Genomic DNA, 23,327 nt, shown 5'->3' on the forward strand with positions numbered 1-23,327 from the left:
CGGTATGTGGGCCGCTTTTGATTCACCGTCGAATCCATTCCGACAGCTTTGTTCGTCACTATGGGCGTCCCATGAGCCTTTATTTTTCTCGCTTCAAACAATGGCTGCGGCCTCCCTGCCAAAACGAACCCCCAACATTGTGGAAATAATTAGCCTGGCCCCTCAACTATCGAATCAGGCCTTGATCAGCGAATTACAATCTTTATTTAGTGACCCGGGCTCTGTAAAGAGTGTTCCAGCGGGCCTTTTGGCGGCCCTTTTCTGCATGAGCTCTTCGCTAAATTGGATCGATTCGAGGCAGCTTGGGATCCAATATCTGCGAAATGCCCGCTCGGTCATCGAATTGGTGGATATACAGGCCGCTTATTTGTCTCAAAATGATAAAGACCTTATTGAATTTTTTCGCGGATGTCTCATTTACGAAGAGATGCTACGGAGTATCGTAACAGATGATGATGAAGATATCCGAGCCTTACTGAATTGGGACGCGCCAATAGGCGCCTTGACAAGCATGAGATTACACCCTTGGGCTGGAGTTCCGATTATCCTCATTGGTTTGTTTGGTAAAGTCATGGTGCTATGCCGGAGGTCACGGAGGCTGTGGCGCCGAACTTCACAGCCAACGTACCATTTTCTTTACCAGTCTATAAAGGACATCGAAGACGGCAAGGCCCTCGAAGAAATGCTCGTGTCTCTTAAAATCCCGTTAGCAAGAGATCAACTTGCTCGACCTGACCAAAGTGGAGACAAGGATGTTGAGGCGCATCTCTATATGGCGGCGGAAGCATTTCGGCTTACTTCGTTGCTGCAACTTTACCAGACGTTCCCGGATCTCGCATCTTTGCACCGGAGAACGCTACCAAAGGGAGACGAGAACGTTGACCGTGAGCAATGGTTGATATTCTACGCATTGCACATTGTGGGCCTCCTCTCCAAAATACCCCCGATCTCTCCCATGCGCTGTCTACAGCCGCTGATCTGTCTCTGCGTGGGGAGCGCATTAAAAGCAAATGGCGTTTCAGTCCATGTCAGGCAGCGGGATATTATGATCTTGCAAAATGGTGTTATCCAAGGCGACATACAGCCTTCGGGCGGCTTATCGGAGTCGCCGAGTTCGGTAGAGATGGCACGTGCAACTATCCAGGAACGACTTTCAACATTAGAAAAGTGCTTGCCGCCAGGACCAATTATTGTCACAAAGAAATTGTTAACCACTGTTTGGTCTACCTACGACGAAATGGGCGACTCAAGGGAAATTCACTGGCTTGATATAATGAAAGACAATGATGTTATAAACGTCTTTGGCTGAAGCATACTCCGTATGCATGTAGCACTCTAGGGCCTTAGCTGCATTTTATGAAGCGAACAGTTATTAGCTCTCAACGAGGCTCTCATTGCGTATATTAGTCTTTTCAAGATACTTGAACTAGTGCAAACACACACGTGCTGTCAATGATATGCAGGTCTAGATAGAGAAGGCAAAGCGTCGTCGCGAAATTCTTATCGAATATGGTATCTTTACATGCCATTGCTGAGAAGTTCTCGTCTTAGTTAATGCATACATGTATCGGGTTAGCCTGACTAAAAATCTGCTATGTACGGAGTAGCTCGCTGGTAAAGTAATCATTGAGAATCCAGGTGTTATCTTACCAAAGCGATTAGCAGTCATTGGACTGTAAGGAGAGAAGACTTCGTCCGAAGCGACGCCCGATACACCAATGGTGACGCACAGTGCATAGCACAGCTAATTCGCTGGTCTGCAGAGCAACCTACGATGTAACTAACCAGTTTATCGACTCGTCTGAAGATAGGAACTCCGTACGGAGTACAGAATTTCGATATGTATGTAATAGATTGCGAGATAACAGCACAACCTTCCCTGTGACCGGCGAGCCAAGGCTTCCGAGCTAGACCTCAAACGACAAAAAAGTCCCGACAACACGCGATTGGTTTGGTAAAACAGACTTCTGATGGGAAATTCCACATGCGGTAGGTACAAGCGCCGGCAAGCTTCCACTCACTGTCTTCAAATAGCTCGCGCTGCCAGGTCTGATTGTTCATTTCGCAGCCCCTCTCAGCTCCATGTGGCTCTGGTTTATCTCTAGATTCACAATCCAAACCTTCTCTTATATCATATTCTCATCAAAAACACTAGTTGCCTATCTGCGGCACCCTAGTCCTCTCGTCTGATACAACACACGCCCCTCTGGATGGCACAGTATAGACGCCTTCAGAACAGCAATCATCATGAACATAGACACGACGTCTATTTCGGGATACACGATCTATCGGGAAGAGGACAATGGTTCCTCAGCAATAGATCCAGTCCCTCTTCCGCTCAACGAGCTGGTCCATCCTCTAGGTCAGTAAATGCGACTTTCGTATGTCAGGTTATGGAGCTAATTTTGTTGTGGCGTATCTAGATCAGCTGTCGATTGAAGAAATCTCACTCGCTGCTAAGATTATTCGCCATTATGCCAATCCTAAGGCTATCAGGTTTAATTGCATCACTCTTCGCGAGCCACCTAAGACTGAGTATACTGCCTTCCGAGATAACCAGAGCTCTCGCCCTGAGCGAAAGGCTTTCGCCATCATCTTGGAAAATGGAACTTCGGTTGTAGCGGAAGTCATTGCCAACCTAGCTACAGCCAAGGTAGAGGTTTGGAAGGTAGTGCAAGATGTCTGTCCCACGCTCACGCTTGAAGACCTCGACGTGACCGAGCGCGTTTGTCGCAATCACCCCGAAGTGGTGAAGGTGTGCCGCGAAATCGGTATTACAGACATGTCGAAGGTCTTCATCGACGCATGGGCTATTGGATTTGATGACCGGTGGGGCCGTGACAGACGTCTCCAGCAGGGCATCTCATACTACCGCAACTCTGCCCTAGACAATCAGTATGCTCATCCTCTGGACTTCACCGTTGTGGTTGATACTGAGAAAGAGGAGCTTCTGTCTGTGGACATTCGCCGTGTCAATGGTGAGCGTACCGCCGTGTCTCTCGCGGCGGACAATTTCCTCCCGCAATTTATCCAGAACAGGTACATCGGCGACAGACTGAAGCCGATTGATATCACCCAGCCGGAAGGGGTGTCGTTCAGCCTCAACGGAAATGAGATCTCGTGGGCTGGATTTCACATGCACATTGGTTTCAACTACCGAGAGGGCATTGTCCTTTCCGACGTGCGTGTGGACGACCCTGAGGAAGGCCGCCAGCGAAACTTGTTCAACCGCATTAGTGTTGTCGAGATGGTCGTTCCTTACGGCGAACCAAGTTCGCCACACCAAAGGAAGCATGCCTTTGATGTTGGCGAATATGGCAGTGGCCTGATGACAAATCCCCTCCAATTAGGATGCGACTGCAAAGGCACCATCCATTACCTTGATGCCGTCATGGCGACGGCCCGTGGCGAGCCAGCGGTTGTGAAGAATGCTATCTGCATACATGAGGAGGACAACGGCCTTCTGTACAAGCATACTGACTACCGTGACGGCACTGTGGTTTCGGCTCGTGACCGCAGACTGATCATTTCGCAGATCATCACGGCTGCCAACTATGACTACTGCTTCTACCACATCTTCACACTGGATGGAACCTACAAGCTCGAGGTGAAGCTGACAGGGCAACTGAACACAAGCAGTATGCATCCCTCAGAGACAGCAGCGCCTTACGGCACGGAAGTCGCTCCACGCATCAATGCCCACAACCATCAGCATATCTTTTCGCTTCGCGTCGACCCTGAAATTGACGGGCCGAACAATTCAGTGGTGCAGACAGATGCTGTTGCGGCCGACGAGCCTGCTGGATCTGCAGCAAATCAATATGGCAATGGATTTCACGCCAAGAAGACGCTTCTTCGAACGGCAAAGGAGGGGGCCACGAGCTACTGCCATGAAACGAGCCGGTCCTGGAACATAATCAATCCCGCCGTCACGACCACTGCATCCGGTGCCCCAGTTGGATACAAAATTATAAACAGCAGTTGCCCAGCGATTCTTGCCAGGCCTGGTAGCAGGGTGTGGAAACGTGCCGCTTTCGCGCGTGAGAGCTTGTTCGTTGTGCCATACGAGGACTACGTGTTGTTCCCAGCTGGGGACTATGTCTGTCAGAGCTCGGGTGAGTTGGGGCACCCACACAACAAGACTGTTCTTGACTGGGTGGAGCAAGACGGGTCGATTGAGAACACCGACATCGTCTGCTACATCCAGTTTGGCTTGACGCACTTTCCCCGTTGCGAGGACTACCCCATCATGCCCTGCGAGCCGGTTGGTGTCATGCTACGCGCCGCCAACTTCTTCAAGCGAAACCCGGTTTTGTGGGTGCCCCCGTCTTCCATGGCCGTGGATACCACCTCGCAGATTGCCTTCTCCGAGCCGTCGAAGAAAATCCCAGCGTGCCATGCTGCCAAGCTCCCGCATAGATTGTGAATAGAACACTAAACAGTGATACGTGATTCGTGAACCGTTAGACTCAGTTTGGACGTTTTTCTATAGCTAGCTAAATTTCCAGACCGAATACAGCCAGATCGTCTCCTCTTCCAAATTTTCTCGTTATCCCCTCGTCCCAACCCTTAGAGCATAGCATGCCAATGGTGGAGCTACCTACTACCTCGAAGACTTACCAGGTGAATAAGTTGTGAAATCCATAGCCATACTCGGGTCGATGGTTAGAAAAGCCTCCATATTCATGGTGCTGAAATCAAAGTTCCAACCGAGGTCTGCTGCTGTCAGATCTGCCGGAGCGTCGGATTTCAATGTGCTTGTCGACGGTGATTCCGTAGACGGCGGTCCGCTGTCGTCTAGACCAAAGGGGGTAGACGTATCGATCGGTGCTGTCATCCGAGTCGTCAAGGCTTCTGCTTCTTGTCTCACGGTGGCGTGTCCGGACGAGAGTGGATTGCTAGTCAGATGCTCCAATCGGAAATCCGGATAAACAGACTGAATCATTCGTTCCAGATTGCTAGCTAGATCAACGGAATGCGGACCCGACCTGGGATTAGGCCTCATGAACTGCAATGCACGAGCAGCTAGTTGCAGCCAAGGGAAGTTTGCGCGGCCGGCGGCCTTGTCTTGTAGCAAGTAGAATGCCAAAACGTGGCTTGCCCCTTCGAGGAAAAATCCATGATACTTGATGTCCTTGAAAGATGCAAATCGTCAGCTCAAAATCTGTTATCGTCTGAATCTGCGGACCGTAAAAGTCAACCTACACGACACAGCTCATTATTCTGACAAGCTCCCGATAGATAGGATATAGCATGCCGGGCCGCGTCAATGCAGTAGTCACAGGCTGTGTCCAACCAGGCCGGTGGCGTCGGCAACACAGCAGGGCCACTGACCGTCGCAGCGTCCTGCTGCAGCTTGGCACGCAATACGAGGAAAGGACGGAATGTCAGTAGCAATGTGTGATGATACACTAATGTGAACGATATGGTCAGCGTATCAGAGGGCCAATAGACATGATTGGCGTGGAAACATACTCGTTGACACCATGGTCTGGCAAACACCAAGCTCGCCGGCGAATGCGTCCCCGACAAGGCCGAAGTTGAGATCCTCAAGTTGTTGCCTTGCGAACTGACGCAATTCGCGCCGGATGTCAATAGCGGCGTTCCAAATGGGTAGTAACGAGTCATGGTGCTGCTTGTATATCCGTGTCACACACTTGGACATGAGTCTAGCAAGAGTCACCAACGACTGAAGCATCTTTTCCTCGCTGGGAAAGGGCACGTCTATGTCGGACTCTGGGAAGGAGCTGGGCCGGCCAAGACTGAAACAGAGCCATCTGTTTGTTAAATGTTAGGAGCAGTATCCCGTCATGGTTAAGACCCCGGCCATCTTACATTTCCCAGAAAAACACACACCAGATCGTTATCCGCCCCTGGCGGGTATCATCCTGAGAGTGTGCGGCACCGATGACATCTTTGTGTAGGCCCGCCGCCACTGCTTTTCTTACCGCAACGCCGGCAAGAAGAAACCCACTATTCGGCCTTGCGTCTTCGGCACAAAAATGCGAGTAAACATGAGTTAGATAAACATGAGCTACATTCCAATCGTGCAAATAAAACCCTGGGACGCTTATGTGTTGGGAGGGGGAGGGGGCAGACTCATCATAAGCAAGGCAATTTGTACAGTCTGTATGTTCACCATATCATCAAGTGAGGCATACCATTTTTTGGCTTTTTGAAACAGGTACTGGGCTGCAGGCTCCTTTTGAAGCATAGACGCACCAATGGCCATGGCAAGCACTATTATAATGGTGTCGGGATTCTCGGTGCTGTACAGCTCCAACGAGCTGTAGAGAAGGTCGAGCCGGTTTCGAAATTCGTCTTGACTCCAGATGGGCAGAGCGTGCCAGTACGTAGTGAGGTATCGGTCCATGAGTTTCCCAGCCATGCATCGGTCCAGAAACAATCCCGGTATGGTATCGGTCATGCGACTGGAATCGGTGACACCGACTAAATCGCCGAAGTAGAGACGCCTACTATTGAACAGGTCTAGTCCTGGACCAATCTCTTCCACTTCTTTCGCTGCATCCAGTCCCGGACGCGTACCCTCAAGTTGATGGTATATAGAGTTTAGCAGAGAAAAGTTTGACGAGGGGCCGTAATAGAGTTGGAGAAATACGGACGGAGACGCGCGGTGGGTTGCAGCTACGCTGTGGTTATGTATGCTGTTTTGAGTGACGTGTCTGACAGGACTACCCTCAGCGGGCGCTGCCGCATCAAGTTGCCCAGGCCCGGCCTCCTGCCCGGCATCGCTATTCCTACTGCTTTGCGACATGGAAAGAATTGACGGCGTAACAGCCTCTTTTCTCATGCGGTTTCGCGCTTTCTTGCGGTATTCGCAGTTGACATTACGCGCGTGGCAGCGCTGGCACGGGCTGCTACCATCACAGCGAATTTTCCTGATACGGCATTCTTCACAAGCCTTTGATATTCGCCATTTGGTCGGGTCCATCTGTGCGTGCCGTGTGTGCACAGGAGAGGGGGAGGAGGAGATGATGACTCGGCTGGTTTTCTTGTTGCAGCTTATGTTTGGCGTGAAGATGGAGGAGACTTGGCGCCCGCATCGATAAAAAACAACGTGCATCTTGCTGCTATCCGGTACACTAGTTGACAGGGGTTGGAAGCACTTAATGGCAGCGGCTTCCATGCACGTGACGACGGGCTTTGTTTTATAATTTTTATATTCAGATCTGCCTTCAAGCATAAGGTAAGAGGTGCCGCCATAAGAAACGCATAATGAATACATACCCTAATAAGTTAAAGTCTTAATACAACAGTACAAACTAGTTTAAGCCTTTATAACTACACATTGCATAAAACAAAACCCTTTATAATGGCTACGTTTAAGCTATCTAACGACGAATCCGACGACGGCTACACCAGCGCCGCGGCAACAACAACAACGCTAAAACAGGCACGCAGGACACACAAGGCACTAGCGGCACTTACGGCAAGATGACACATCGACCTCTTTACTATCCTCGGCACTAACAAGGCCTTATAAGTGATTACTCGCACTACGCGAAGCAGAATAAGGACTACGACCGTTACGAAGAAACTAGGCGCGAAGAACTGCATTTAAGTTATTCTTTTGCTATTAACGCGTAAGACATTAATAAAGCTATTACTACTGCTAAAAATACTATTATAGGCGAAGACGTAGACGTAAATATAAATGTAAGTAGACGTATTACTACTACTAGCAACACTACCTTCAATAAATACTTGTAAGGGTATTCCACACACGCGTCCCTACGCACCGGTTCGGCAATTAGTCGCTTACCAAGCGTCGGACTTAACGAACTATCTTAACACGTTGCATAGGACTAACTAACACAGCTACTTAGCTATGCTACGCCCTACTAGGGCGGCGCTATACTGCATCTTCTAGTTACGTATAAATTAACTAGCAGGCCTTTGCCTACTAGTCTACTATAGTTTATTAAGTTAAAGTCTTAATATAATAGTATAAGCACGTTTAAGCCTTTATAACTATACGTTATATATAAACGCTTATATTCTTTAACTTCCTTTTTATAAGGAGTAATATTCGATTATAGGGCGGCTACTTTGCGATTTACACGCAAACTATTAAAAGTAAAGGATATGCTAATGCCACCCTTTACGCTAATGCACGGCAGCTATACCTTGCTATAAAGGGATTAACTAGAGTGTAGGATGCTAGCACGAATTAGTAATAATTTAGGCAGGCTCGCAGAATAAAGTATATGCGGGCCGCGCAAGGCTTAGCGGGGCCGGAGTAAGGCGTTCGGCAAGTCTCGCCTAGTAGTAGGAAAAAGTATCGCCGAGCCCCGCCGAGGGCGCTAAGCTAGATTCGGCGACCTACGGCGAATAAGCGAAATAACGCTTAGCGAGCTTCGCCGAGCGCCTTAAAGCGTTCTGCTACGCTAGACTGCTATTGTAGCATATATATATTTTGTAAGCGCTTGCTAGTAACGAATTTAAAAGAAGTAAGATAAAGTCTTACTTCTACCCTCTTTATACCTTTTATCTTGCCTTTTATCTTGCTATAAATTGTATGCCTTAGGTAATACTTATTATAATTCTTTATCTTTTTATACTCTTTAAGTTTTATAGTCTATTATAATAGTAGAAGAAAAGAGAGTAACGCGCGCAACCCTTATTCTAAGGCTCTTTGCTAGTAAATTGTTAGCTAGCGTTGCGGCTATATATTTAATAGTAGCTAGCAAGGTAAAGTATAAGAAAGCAAGCTTATTAATAAGTATAATAGCCTTTAATATAAATCTTAACAAAGGTCAATTATAAGATATGCATAGTATAACCCTAGCTGCTAAGTATTCTTTAAAGAACTTAAGCATTAATTTATTAACCTACTTTAATAACTAGCTTAAAGAACTAATGAAGATACTACTAATAATTATAAAAAGATTTATAAAACTACTATAAGGGTTAGTGTGCAATGCGTAGTCACAAAGGCTTAACTAGTTTATACTATTATATTAAGACTTTAACTTAATAAACTATAGAAGACTAGTAGGCAAAGGCCTGCTAGCTAATATATACGTAGCTAGAAGATGCAGTGTAGCGCAACCCTAGTAGGGCATAGCACAGCTAAGTGGCTATGCTAGTCCCGTGCAACGTATTAAGATAGTTCGTTAAGTCCGTCGCTTAGTAAGCGACTGGTTGCCGAACCGGTGCGTAGGGACGCGTGTGTAGAATACCCTTACACTATCCCCTCCCTCCCTAGGTGACGCCCCCGTTAGCCTAAAGGTGTACACGCAGCAGCCACTTGCTTGTTAAAAAACCTCTCCTTATAAAGTTAGGAAAAAGAGTTAAGCGCTCCGGGTTATTGGCTGTCGCCGAGCGGTCGCGGACCGCTTGCTTGTGCGACTATATTCGGGTAACATAGAAGCGCACACGTACTGCTTAGTTTATGGCGGCAGTAAACGCCGGATCCTGCCTAATGCACGGGTCGTCTTGTTCGTTAGAGCTTTTTAGGAGGCGTGCAGCTTGAATCCTAGTCGGGGAACGCTTAGGTTGCTGCTAATAAGTGTTATAAGGGAGCTAGCCTTAGACACTAGGTGTATAAGGGTATAGTGTACGCTAACTAAAAACGGCGGCGTAAGGCTTGCGACTTCCGACTACTAGCAAGGTAGGATAAAGGCAATAGCGGCCGTTTATCGCCTGCTAATTATAAAACTATTACTTACTAGACAGTAAAGGCGGTTTGCTGCTAAGACGTCTCTTTATTTAATCTTAAACGTTTATTACCTTACTATTAAAGTAAGGTTAAGCAAGTTTTTGAATTGTATTTAAACGTTTAATAACGTAGCTTCTTTATTACCTTAAGGTATAAAAGAGCAAGTATATTTTATAATTTAAGACGAATTTATTTATGCTTAGCCTAGCCTAGCGTGCTATAGCTATTTAGGCTAGCTATAGTAGTACGCTTTACTATACTATAAAAGTAAAGAGGCTACCTAAGTAGATCTTATAAACTATAGCAGCCTTAGTTAAGCTAGCCTAGATTAACTAAGTAGTAGTCTTTCCTTAGCCGCTACCTTTAGCGGCGCCTAGTAAGCGATAGTCTTGCACTAAGTTATTAACCTTAGCTAAGCGCTAGCGTAGCGCTAAGACTGTTCCTAGTGCTATAGCTAGCGGTAGTAAGGCAGTTGTAGTAGCTAGTAGTAGTAGTATAGTAGTATCTAGTAAGAGTACGCTAGTAAGCAGCTAGTTAGCAGCTAGTAGTAGCTATATACTAGCTAGCAAAGGCTTGCCTAGTAGTAAGAAGAAGGATAAGAAGGATAGTGTTAAGGAAGAAGATAAAAAGGTAAAGGAGACGTTTATAAAGAAGGATAGTAATAAGTAGCTAGTAGCTAAGCAATAGCTTACTAATAGTATATTTTAGGTTTATAGCTTTAAAGAGCGCTCTTAGAGCTAGAATAAGTAGTTTATAGTGTATAATTGTATAAAAATAGTAAGAGTAGTCGACTAACGATTAGCTTATATATAGCTAGCTGTTGCTTTATAGTCTTTTTATTTTTTATAAGTATGCTTTATAGTCTTTTTAGTAAGACTATAACTTATAGCTAGCATACGCTAGGTGCTTTTTTAGTTCTTAGGTATTATACTTAGCCGGCTAGCCTTTTTATTTCACTAGAAACTAGGTCTATAACTCTTTACTAAGGTAAGTAATAATGTCTTTAACTTTATACTCCTCTTAGTCTTTTACTATTTCTAGGAATAAAAGCTCTTCTTTATCTTTTACTATAGCGGTTTATAGCTTAAGGTAAGAGACGTAAAATACATTATATTAGCGTGCGTACTATAATAGCAAGGCAACCTAATATATAACTAGGCTTAGCTTTTTTATAATATAAACGTATAAGAAGGTTAGGTCTAGCTTCTTTAAGCTAGCTAGATTTAAGTGCTTTGTTAATAAACCTATAAATTTGCCTTTAATAAAGTCCTTATATAAGCGTTGCTTATTATAGCCTTTCTTCTATTAGTAAATTGCTTTTTCTTATAACACTTCTAGCTTTTACTAGATAGCCTATAGCTAACTAACACGCTTTTACACGCCCTTTACTACAGCCTTAGTAAAAGAGAAGTTGTTTATAAAACAAAGGTAGTATGCGTATAACGCATAGAATAAAAAGGTCTTTATTATAGTATAGCAGGCGTTATTATACACGAACTCCGCTATACTTAACACCCGCGTCTACTAGTATTGCAAACGACTATAGAACGTTTATAAGAAGCGCTCTAAGGTTTAGTTTAAGATGTTAGTGCTACTGTCTATTTATAGGTAGTACGCTGTTAATATTATTAGCTAGACCCCTTAAAGTTGCATTAGTTCCTACTAAAATTAGCTGGTAAATAGGCTGTTCTTATTATTAACAATTACTTTTAGAATACTAAACTTAGTCTTTATACGGTTATAGATAAGTTAGGCGACCTTAGTAGCCGTAACTGTCTTTTGGGTAAAGATAAATATGCTATGCTTTATATAGCTGTTAAAGGTGTACTTAGGTAGGCCAGGTAAGTCAGGCAGGCAAGGAGGTATCTTTTTAACAGGAGGAAGCAGCCGTATATTCAATAGCTAATTCTTGCCTTCTGCACTCTAAGGGAGTGCGGGAGGCGCTCTTTATCGTAGGCGCACCTCTGGCGCACCAAGTGCGCAGGACAGGCGCGACCCCGTTTCTACTTGGCCCGTGCGCTAGCACGTGCTGTGGCCTGTGCGCAGACTGCGCCACGCAGCCTGCGCCACCAGCACCGCTTTTAGTTTACAATATGCATCTAATACGCTGTGCGCATACTGCGTACGGCTTGCGCGTAGCCTGCGTCGGTCTCCTTCCTAGGGCGGCGTTATAATAGCGATTAACTACTACTAAGATAACATTGTATAAACGGCCGTCTAAGCCTAGGCTTAACCTAAGACCGGTTATAGAATCTATACTAATGTGCTAGAATGGCTAAATAGGCATAGGTAAAGACTAGAGGTATTTATATAGCTTATGCTGTAAGACCTTGTTGCTTATGCATAACAAATAGTTAGCAACAAACGCATAAACGTTAGTAGCTATATCTAGCTAGTAATACTTCCTAGTAAAGAGTTCTATAGTCTTATAGACTTTTATATAGCCTACTATAAAGGAGTTATAGTATAGACTAATTAGCCTTACTTATAGCTTATTTACTAATAAGATAACAATGCAATCTTTATAGAATAAAGTGTTCTCTTTTTATAGATAATAAGTGTTATTCCTTTAGCTTTATCTAGCCTTTGCAAGCAGGTTATCTAGTAATTAGTTTTAGCCTTAAGTGTTGCGAATAGTATTATATAGTTTAAAGGAGCACTAAGGTTATAATAGCCATTTTTAGCTAGTAGTAACTTACGCCTTTTATACTAATAATAATAAAGCTCTTAGTATAAAGAGCCCTAACAACTAGTCTATAATTTATAGCTTACTAAGAAGCGAAGAAAGCATGTTATTATACATAATATTACATTTTATTTAGTCTAGTTAGCAAGATAGACTATCTGCTAAGTTAGTAGACCTTAGGTAGTGCTTAATCTTAAAGTTAAATGCTAAAAGGTAAAACACTTATTAAGCATTTTAGTTTTAAAGATCCTTTACTAATGCCTTAACACCGCTTTTTAGCGCTTAGTAGTTAGTTAAGACTACAAATAAGTTCTTTAGACGTTTTAAATAGTAACGCTAGTGCTTTAAGCTCTTAATAATAGCTAAGAGCTTTTACTATCTTACTTCTTACTACATCTTATAGGCTATTAGCTTGTATAAGTAATAAGCAACTAATTACTACTTGCTATCTATAAGCTAAGAGATAATGCTCAAGATAGTATAGCCTAACGCATTCGTTTCTACCTATATAGGCTTTATATTATTATAGTAGTAAAGAATTATTACTATTATAAATGCTATCTTTAGCGATTTAAAAGCAACCTTTGCTTCTTTAGTTAACATAAACAGTTATGTAGCAACGGCTTTACGCTTACGTAGCAGGCTAGGGCCTATCTTTATTAATTCTATTAAAGCTTATATAATGCAAGAGTAATAAGGAATAAAGCGTTTATAGAAGTTTGCAAACCTTAGGAAGGATTATACGTCTTATACATACTTAAAGGCCTTTTATTTAATAATAGCTTTAACCTACTTAGAGTTTATAGCTAGCCTTTTTATAGTAATAACAAACCCTAAGAAATTAATTTCCTCTTTAAAGAATTTACACTTCTTAAGATTTGCATATAGCTACGCAGTCTCTAGCCGCTTAAAAACCAATTAAAAGTGCTTTTTATACTCCTTCTTAGTCTAAGAGTAAATTAAGATGTTATCTAGGTATACCTTATAGACTATACTTACTAGCATTGCTAGTACGCGGTAAATATATGCTTAAAATATAGCCGGCGCGTTAGTTAGTCTAAAGAGTATAACACAAAACTTAAAGAGCCTATATTTCGTTTAAAAAGTAGTCTTCTACTAATTAAAGGCCTTAACTTAAATCCTATAGTACGCTTTCTTTATATCTACCTTAAAGAATACTTTTACGCTATCTAAGCAATCTAATAGCTTACTAATTAATAAAAGAGGGTAGTAGTCCTTCTTAGTTATTTAATTTAAACCTTAGTAGTTAATGCATATACGCAAAGTACTGTCCTTCTTTAAGATAAAAATTACTAAGGCTTTAGCTAGACTATTGCTATAAGCAATCTGCCTATTTACTAATAACTTGTTAATAAAGCGGCAAAGCTCCTCTTGCTAAGCAAAAGATAGTAGGTATAGAGGGCTATATAGCACCTTTGCGCTGTCTTTTAGCTTAATTAAGTGCTTTACGTCCGCTAATAAAGGCAGTTTCTTTGCCTTATTAGTGTTAAACACTTTAGCAAACGGTTATATATAAAACGGCGGTTGCTAGCTAGGGTCTAGTAAAGCTAGATTATTATCTATAGTAAGAATATCTAGTTTATAAAGACTTAAATCTAACTACGTTAAGCAGATAGTAAACAACTCCTTGCCGTTACATAAGCGTTAGCTTATTCGCTTAAAGGTCTTAAAAACTATAATAGTAAATAACTAGGCTTATTAGATAGTGTTAATAATAACGCTTAGAAACCCTAGTCCCTTATAACTTAGAATAATGTCTTTATAGTTAGCGCCTACTTAGCAAACGGCTATAAAGACTTATATTAACGCGTAAAAGACCTTATTCTTTATTAGCACAATAGTTAGCTTATATAAGCTATAGGCCCGTAGTGCTTTCCTATTAATAAAGATTAGGTTTAGGTTTAAGTGCTATTAAAGCAGCTTTAAACTAAGCTATTAAACAACCTTTAGGTTAACTACGTTTAAGTTAGCATATGAATCTAGGTTTGCAATAACGGTAGCCTAGCAATTGCTAAGCGTCTATGCCTTAGCTAAGGTATAATAGCAAGGAATTATATCCTTAGTTAGCTACGCTAGTAGGGTTAATAGAAGGTAAGGCTTCTTTATTAACCTTGCTAGTTTTCTTAGTTAAAGTAAGTTGCCTTTTAGTTGTTAAGCTTTTAAAGACTATCTTCTAGTTCTACTTAAAGCTTCTTAACTTATGCGTAAGTTTTAAGCTTAGAGTACTCCTAGGAGGTATACCCGCTCTTACTACAATTCTAGCACTTTAACATAACATTAATATTGTTTAAACTACTAAGGTTAGCAGGTTAGAAAGTAGACTAACCTTAGCTAGCAACTAGTTATAGGCTTAGGTTACTCTCTATAAAACCGCGGTTCTCTATCTTATTATTATTGTAGCACTGTTTCTTTGTTAGCCTACTAGCTAGCACGCTGTTAACTATAACCGCCTGCTTCTAGTTATCTTATCTTTTCCTCTATTCCTAGCCCTAGGACTAATACTCTTTATAAGCATTAGCAATCTTTATTACTATACTAAAAGACTTGCTGATAATCTTATTCTAATACTACTTCGTTAAGTAGTCGTTAAGCCTTTGCTAATACCTCTAGGCAATCTTGCCTGCCTAGTTAAAGGTGTTGCTAATCTTTTGTTGCAAGTAATCTTATTTCCGCTAGTACGCTATCGGCGACTCGCCGCCTTGCCAAAGCGTCTAGCTTTCCTTATAGATGCAGTGCATCTAGAATTTAAGGTTTAAGTGTTCCTAACGGATAAACGCAACGAAGTGCGTCTATATAGAGCGTATAACTAGGGGTTTACTAGCGTAAAGTTAGTTGTAGTGCTTTTGCTAATTAGCCGCTAGTGTAGTAGTTAGCTAACTACTTGCTTAAATAATCTTTATATCTTTTAATGCGTTACTATATGCATTAGTGTTATAGGCGTCCTTTATTATCGCTAACCACTCTTTTGTCTCTATAGTAAAGGCACTAATTTCTAGCCTCTTAATACTATATTGCGGTGGCTTGTCGTTACGGTAGCGACTGCTAGGCGGTAGCCCTATAACCCTTATAGCTATAATGTTAGTTAGTGCCTTTAGCGTCTATATAATACAAGTATATTTATCGCTTTATAGCTGCTTTTTAGCCGGCAAGGTATCGTTAAGCAGTAAGGTATCGTTAAGCGGCACATATACCGGTCTTGTTTCTAATTCGACGGACAGGGTCGGAGTGCCTGCAAATGCTACGCGCAAGGTGTAGCTGCCGTGTATTGGCGTAAGGGGTGGCATTAGCACGTCCTTAGCTTCTAATAGTTCGCGTGCTAATCGCAGAGTAGCTGCCCTATAATCGGACATTGCTTTTTATAGAAAAGAAGTTAAAGAATGTAAGAGGCTAGTGTGTAATGCGTGGTTACAAAGGCTTAACTAGTTTGTACTATTGTATTAAGACTTTAACTTAATAAACTATAGGGGACTAGTAGGCGAAGGCCTGCTAGTTAATTTATACGTAGCTAGAAGATGCAATGTAGCGCAACCCTAGTAGGGCATAGCGTAGCTTAGTAGCTATGCTAGTCTTGTGCAACACGTTAAGATAGTTTGTTAAGTCCAACGCTTAGTAAGCAACTAGTTGCCGAACTAGTGCGTAGGGTTATGTGTATAGAATACTCTTATATAATAACTAAATGCTTATAGTAAGTTATATACTTTATCTTTACTAAGCTATTAGTATAAGATTTACTATTAATAAAAGAAATTCTTAAAGGTTTTATTATACTACTAGTAGCTAAAGAAGATCTTATTTTAATGCTTAAGCTTTATTTACTTAAGGTTTAAATACTTTTTATAAAGATAGTTAGTAAACTACTTTTAAAACGCTATTAAGACTTATACTATTTAGCCTTATCTTATATGCCTTTTATTTTATAGTAATTATATTAAAAAGCTTTAGTAGCGCTTATAAGATTTTATAGTATAGTAAATAAATACGTTTAGTTAGTTATTATTTATAGCTTTTATACCTTAAATCTAATCTTTAATCTTTACTACTATAGCTTTACTATTAAAAACTTAAACTATATAAGTTAGTATATACGTATTATCCTCTTAAGGCGCTGTCTTTATTATAGCTAGGATAAGTAGTTATAAGAGTATTCTACACACGCGTCCCTACACACCGGTTTAGCAACTAGTCGCTTACTAAGCAACAGACTTAATAAACTATCTTAACACGTTGCATAGGACTAGCATAGCTACTTAGCTATACTACGCCCTACTAGGGTTGCGCTATACCGCATCTTTTAGCTATATATATATTAGCTAGTAGGCCTTTGCCTACTAGTCTCTTATAGTTTGTTAAGTTAAAGTCTTAATACAATAGTATAAACTAGTTAAGCCTTTATAACTATGCATTACACACTAACCCTTATATTCTTTAACTTCTATTCTATAAGGAGTAATGTCCGATTATAAGGCGGCCACTCTACAATTAGCACGCAAACTATTAAAAGCTAAGGACATGCTAATGCTACCCCTTACGCTAATGCATAGCAGCTACACCTTGCGCGCAGCATCTATAGGTACCTTAACCTTATCTATTAAGTTAGAAATAAGACTAGTATATATGCTGCTTAACAACACCTTGCTGGCTAAAAAGCAGCTATAAAGCAATGAATATACTTATATTATGCAAACGCTAAAGGCATTAACTAACATTATAGCTGTAAGGGTTATAGGGCTACTACCTAGTAGTTGCTACTATAACGACAAGCTACTATAATATAGCATTAAGAAGCTAGAAATTAGTGCCTTTGCTATAAAGATAGAAGAGTAGTTAGCGACAATAAAGGACGCCTATAATACTAATGTACATAGCAACGCGTTAAAAGATATAAAGATTATTTAAGTAAGTAGTTAGCTAACTACTATACTAGTAGCTAATTAGCAAAAGTACTACAACTAACTCTACGCTAGTAAACCCTTAGTTATACGCCTTATATAGACGTACTTTGTTGTATTTATCTATTAGGAATACTTAAACCTTAAATTCTAGATACACTACATTTATAAGAAAAGCTAAACGCTTTAGTAAAGCAGCGAGTTGCTAATAGTATACTAGTAAAAATAGGACTACTTATAACAAAAGATTAGTAATACCTTTAACTAGGTAAGCAAGATTGCCTAAAGGTATTAGCAAGGGCTTAACGACTACTTAGCAAAGTAGTATTAAAATAAGACTATTAGCAAGTCTTTTAGTTTAGTAATAAAGATTGCTAATGCTTATAAAGAGTATTAATCTTAAGGCTAGGAATAAAAGAAGAGATAAGACAACTAAAAGCAAGCGGTTACGGTTAATAGCGTGCTAGCTAGCAGGCTAACAAAGAAATAGCGCTGTAATAATAATAAGATAAGGAACTATAGTTTTATAAAAAGCCTAAGCTTATAACTAGTTGCTGGCTAAGGTTAGTCTACTTTCTAACTTACTAACCTTAGCAGTTTAAATAATATTAACGTTGCGTTAAAGTGCTAGAATTATAGTAAGAGCAGGCACAGCTCTTAAGAGTGCTTTAAGCCTAAAACCTATGTATAAGTTAAAGAGCTTTAAGCGGAATTAAAAGATAGTCTTTAAGAGCTTAACGACTAAAAGGCAACCTACTTTAACTAAGAAAACTAGCAAGGTTAATAAAAGAGCCTTATCCTTTATTAGCCCTACTAGCATAGCTAATCAAAGATATAATTCCTTACTACTATACCCTAGCTAAGGCATAAACGCTTAGCAATCGCTAGGCTACCGTTATTGCAAACCTAGATTCTTATACTAACCTAAACGTAGTTAACCTAAAGGTTGTTTAACGGCTTAGTCTAAAGCTGCTTTAGTAGTACCTAAACTTAAACCTAGTCTTTATTAATAAAAAAGCACTATAGGCCTATAGCCTATATAAGCTAACTATTATGCTAATAAAGAATAAAGTCTTTTACACGTTAATATAGGTCTTTATAGCTGTTTACTAAGTAAGCGCTAACTGTAAAGATATTATTTTAAGTTATAAGGGACTAAGGTTTCTAGGCGTTATTATTAACACTATCTAATAGGCTTAGTCCTTTACTATTATAGTTTTTAAGACCTTTAAGCGAATAAGCTAACGCTTATGTAACGGCAAGGAGTTGTTTACTATCTGCTTAACGTAGTTAGATTTAAGTCTTTATAAACTAGATATTCTTACTATAGATAATAATCTAGCTTTACTAGACTCTAGCTAGCGACCGCCGTTTTATATACAACTGTTTGCTAAAGTGTTTAATATTAATAAGGCAAAGAAACTACCCTTATTAGCGGATGCAAAACACTTAATTAAGCTGGAAGATAGTATAAAGGTACTATATAGCCCTTTATACTTGCTATCTCTTGCTTAGTAAGAGGAGCTTTGCTGCTTTATTAACAAGTTGTTAGCAAATAAGCGGATTGCTTATAGTAATAGTTTAGCTAGAGACCTAGTAATCTTTATCTTAAAAAAGGATAGTACTTTGCGTATATGCGTTAACTACTAAGGTTTAAATTAGGTAACTAAGAAGGACTACTACCCTTTTTTATTAATTAGTAAGCTATTAAATCGCTTAAACGGCATAAAGGTGTTCTCTAAGGTAGACATAAAGGAAGCGTACTATAAGATCTAGGTTAAGGCCTTTAATTAGTAGAAGACTGCTTTTTAAACGAAATATAAGCTCTTTAAGTTTTATATTATGCCCTTTAGACTAACTAACGCGCCGGCTATATTTTAAGCATATATTTACTATGCACTAGTAAGGCTAGTAGGTATAGTCTATAAAGTATACTTAGATAATATCTTAATCTACTTTTAAACTAAAGAGGAGTATAAGAAGCACCTTTAATTGGTTTTTAAGCGGCTAGAGGCTACGTAGCTATATTTAAATCTTAAGAAGTATAAATTCTTTAAAGAGGAAATTAATTTCTTAAGGTTTGTTGTTACTATAAAGGGGCTAGCTATAGACCTTAAGTAGGTTAAAGCTATTACTAAATAAAAGGCTCTTAAGTGTGTATAGGACGTGCAATTCTTCTTAAAGTTTGCAAACTTCTATAGACGCTTTATTTCCTACTACTCTTATATTATACAAGCTTTAATAGAGTTAATAAAAATAGGCTTTAGCTTGCTGCGTAAGCGTAAAGCCGTTGCTATACAACTGTTTGTATTAACTAAAGAGGTAAAGGTTGCTTTTAAATTGCTAAAGATAGTATTTATAATAGTAATAATTCTTTGCTATTATAATAATATAAAGCCTACGCGGGTAGAAACAGATGCGTTAGGCTATGCTATCTCTAGCATTATCTCTTAGCTTATAGATAGTAAGTAGTAACTAGTTGCTTACTATTTACGTAAGCTAACAGCCTATAAGATGCAGTAAAGAGTAAAATAGTAAGAGCTCTTAGCTATTATTAAAAGCTTAGAGCACTAGCGTTACTATTTAGAAGGTTTAAAGGACTTATTTATAGTCTTAACTAACTACTAGGCGCTAAAAGGCGTTGTTAAGGCATTAGTAAAGAATCTTTAGAACTAAATTGCTTAATAGGTATTTTACTTCTTAGCGTTTAACTTTAAGATTAAGCACTACTTAGGGTCTATTAACCTAGCAGATAGTCTGTCTTGCTAACTAGACTATATAAAAGGTAATATTATATATAATAATGTGCTCTTTTTGCTTCTTAGCAAGCTATAGATTATAAACTAGTTGTTAAGGCTTTTTATGCTAAAAGCTTTATTATTAATAGTATAGAAGGCGTAGGTTGCTACTAGCTAAGAACGGCTGTTATAACCTTAGTGCTATCTTAAACTATATAATACTATTTATAACGCTTAAGGCTAAGACTAATTACTAGATAACTTGTTTATAAAGGCTAGATAAAGCTAAGGGAATAATACTTATTATTTGTAGAAAGGGAACACCTTATTCTATAAGGATTGCATTATCGTCTTATTAGCGGACAAGCTATAAGCAAGGCTAATTAGTCTATACTATAACTCCTTTATAGCAAACTATATAAGAGTCTATAAGACTATAGAACTTATTACTAAGAAGTACTACTAGCTAAACATAGCTACTAACGTTTATACGTTTGTTGCTAACTATTCGTTATACATAAGCAATAAGGTTTTACGGCATAAGCTGTATAAATACCTCTAGTCCTTACCTATGCTTATTTAGCCATTCTAGCATATTAGTATAGATTTTATAACTAGTCTTAGGTTAAGCCTAGGCTTAGACGGCCGTCTATATAACGCTATCTTAGTAGTAGTTAATTGCTATATTAAGCATAGCATGTTTATCCTTACCTAAAAAACGGTTATAGCTGCTAAGGTTGCTTAACTTATCTATAACTATATAAAGACTAAGTTTAATATCCTAGAAGTAATCGTTAGTAATAAGGACAGCCTATTTACTAGCTAATTTTAGCAAGAACTAATGCAACTTCGAGGGGTTTAGCTAATAATGTTAACGGCATACTACCTATAAATAGATAGTAGCACTAAGATCCTTAACTAGACCTTAGAGCGCTTCCTACAAACGTTCTACGGTCGTTTGCAACACTAGTAAACATAGGTGTTAAGTATAGCAGAGTTTGCGTATAACAACGCTTGCTATGCTATAATAAAGACCTTCTTATTTTATACGTTGTATGTATATTACCCTTATTTTATAGACAACTTCCCTTTTACTAAGGCTGCGGTAAAGGGCGTGCAAGAGCGTGTTAGTTAGCTATAGGCTATTTAGCAAAAGCTAGAAGTATTATAGGAAAAAGCGATTTGCTAATAAGAGAAGGGCTATAATAAGCAATGCTTATATAAAGACTTTGTTAAAGGTAAATTTGTAGGTTTATTAACAAAGCACCTAAACCTAGCTAGCTTAAAGAAGTTAAACCTAACCTTCTTACGCGTCTATATTATAAAGAAGCTAGGCCTAGTTACGTATTAGGTCGCCTTACTATTATAGTATGCACGTTAATATAACGTGTTTTACGTCTCTTGCCTTAAGCTATAAACCGCTATAGTAAAAGATAAGAAAGAGCTTTTGTTCCTAGAAATAGTAAAAGACTAAGAGGAGTATAAGGTTAAAGACATTATTACTTACCTTAGTAAAGGTTTATAAACCTAGTTCTTAGTAAAATAAAAAGGCTAGCTAGCTAAGTATAATACCTAGGAACTAAAAGAGCACCTAGCGTACGCTAGCTATAAGTTGTAGTCTTATTAAAAGACTACAAAACGCACTTATAAAAAATAGGAAGACTATAAGGCAATAGCTAGCTATATACTAACTAATTATTAATTAACTACTTTAGCTATTTCTTATGTAATTATATACTATAAACTACTTATTCTAGCTTTAAGGGCGCTCCTTAAAGCTATAAACCTAAAATATACTATTAAAGAGCTATTGCTTAGCTACTAGCTACTTATTGCTATCCTTCTTCTTTAAGAATGTTCTTTTAACCCTTTTATCCTTCTCTTTGCTACTAGGTAAGCCTTTACTAACTAGTATATAGTTCTTACTAGCTACTAACTAGCTGCTTACTAGCGCTCTTTTACTAGACGCTACCGCACTACTACTACTAGCTACTGCAACTACCTTACTATTATTAGCTATAGCACTAAGAATAGTCTTAGCGCCTTATTAACGCTTAGCTAAGGTTAACAACTAGCTATAGGCTTATCGCTTACTAAGCATTGCTAGGGGTAATAGCTAGGGAAAGACTATAGCCTAGTTAGCCTAGGCTAGTTCGACTAGGGCTGCTATAGTCTACGCAATCTGCTTAGGTAGATCCTTCGCTTCTACTATATAGTGTAACATGCTATTACGTCTAGCTTAAACAGCCGCTGCGCGCTAGGCTAGGGTAAGCATAATAAAACAAGGATTGGCCTAGGCGACAAGTTAGCGATAACTTGCTAATAGGGACAAGGAGACGTGCCATTGCTTTAAGGGCAGTAGCAACTTAGGTTTACGCTTACGACGGCGTGCTTATGTCTAGGGACGTTAGCGGCAGGAGCCGAGCAACCTTTGCCGCCCGCTAGGCAGGCGTTAAGGTTAGCTCTAGCTTCTGCTAGTACTAGTAAAGAACGCTAAGGCGCAAGGTAGCTTATTATGCTATCTTAAACCGCTTGCGCTAAGAGCGCTAGTTAGTCGCTAAGAGCTTTAGCTTGTCTTCTTCTAGGGTGCGGCTAAGCTTTTTAGCTACTACTATTAACGCTATTACCTGCTAAGCGATTGCTACGCAATCGCCCGGCGCTATAACAACGTTGTTAGCCGTTATTTGCTAAAGTAGCAACTTGTTTATGCTAGCTAGAAACTTCTAAAGGTAGCAAGCAAGGCCCTTAATCTTTTTAAAGAGCTATTAGTTAGTGTCTAGCTACTAGCATACACAAAGAGAGCACTTATAGGCAAGTAGAACGCGTTGTTAGCTATATAGCTAGCGTAGCGCCCTAGGTTTTTAGGCGTTGCTATGTATTGGAATTTGTAGTAGACGTCTAGGTAAGCTTTAAAAACGCAATTTAAGTATAAGGCCTACTATAAGGTTAGCTATTATATAGTAAACGCTATGCTAGTAAAGACGTACGCTCTTAAGAGATAGTGCATATGCCTAGGGAGAGCGTTTTATAAGATCTGCCTTTATAAGAAAGTCTATAAAGACTTAAGAATAGCTTTAGTTTAATATTACTTATAAGTAATTATTAGCTAGCTATTATATAAAGACGTAAACTATTATACTAACCTACTACGCTAGTAGGTTAAAAGGGACTAAAGAAGTAAAAGTAGTCTTATAAAGTATAAATAAAATCGTTTAAAAAATATAGGATGCACTTGCTTTTTAATACCCTTAAGCAACAAAGAAGCCGCGTTATTAAACGCTTAAATACATCTTAAAAACTTACTTAACCTT

General features: G+C 39.7%; 1 protein-coding gene across 1 annotated transcript; it reads left to right on the forward strand.

Moving 5' to 3' along the window:
* Nucleotides 1–2,247: 2,247 nt before the first annotated feature.
* Nucleotides 2,248–4,426, forward strand: CMQ_2624 (peroxisomal copper amine oxidase; the record flags this gene model as incomplete). Its single annotated transcript, XM_014316702.1, has 2 exons — nucleotides 2,248–2,362; nucleotides 2,424–4,426. The coding sequence occupies 2 exons, from the start codon at nucleotides 2,248–2,250 to the stop codon at nucleotides 4,424–4,426; spliced, it is 2,118 nt and encodes a 705-aa protein (XP_014172177.1).
* Nucleotides 4,427–23,327: the final 18,901 nt, after the last annotated feature.

Source organism: Grosmannia clavigera (genome assembly GCF_000143105.1).
Source record: "Grosmannia clavigera kw1407 unplaced genomic scaffold GCSC_144, whole genome shotgun sequence".
In the NCBI taxonomy this organism is placed as follows: Eukaryota; Fungi; Ascomycota; class Sordariomycetes; order Ophiostomatales; family Ophiostomataceae; genus Leptographium; species Leptographium clavigerum.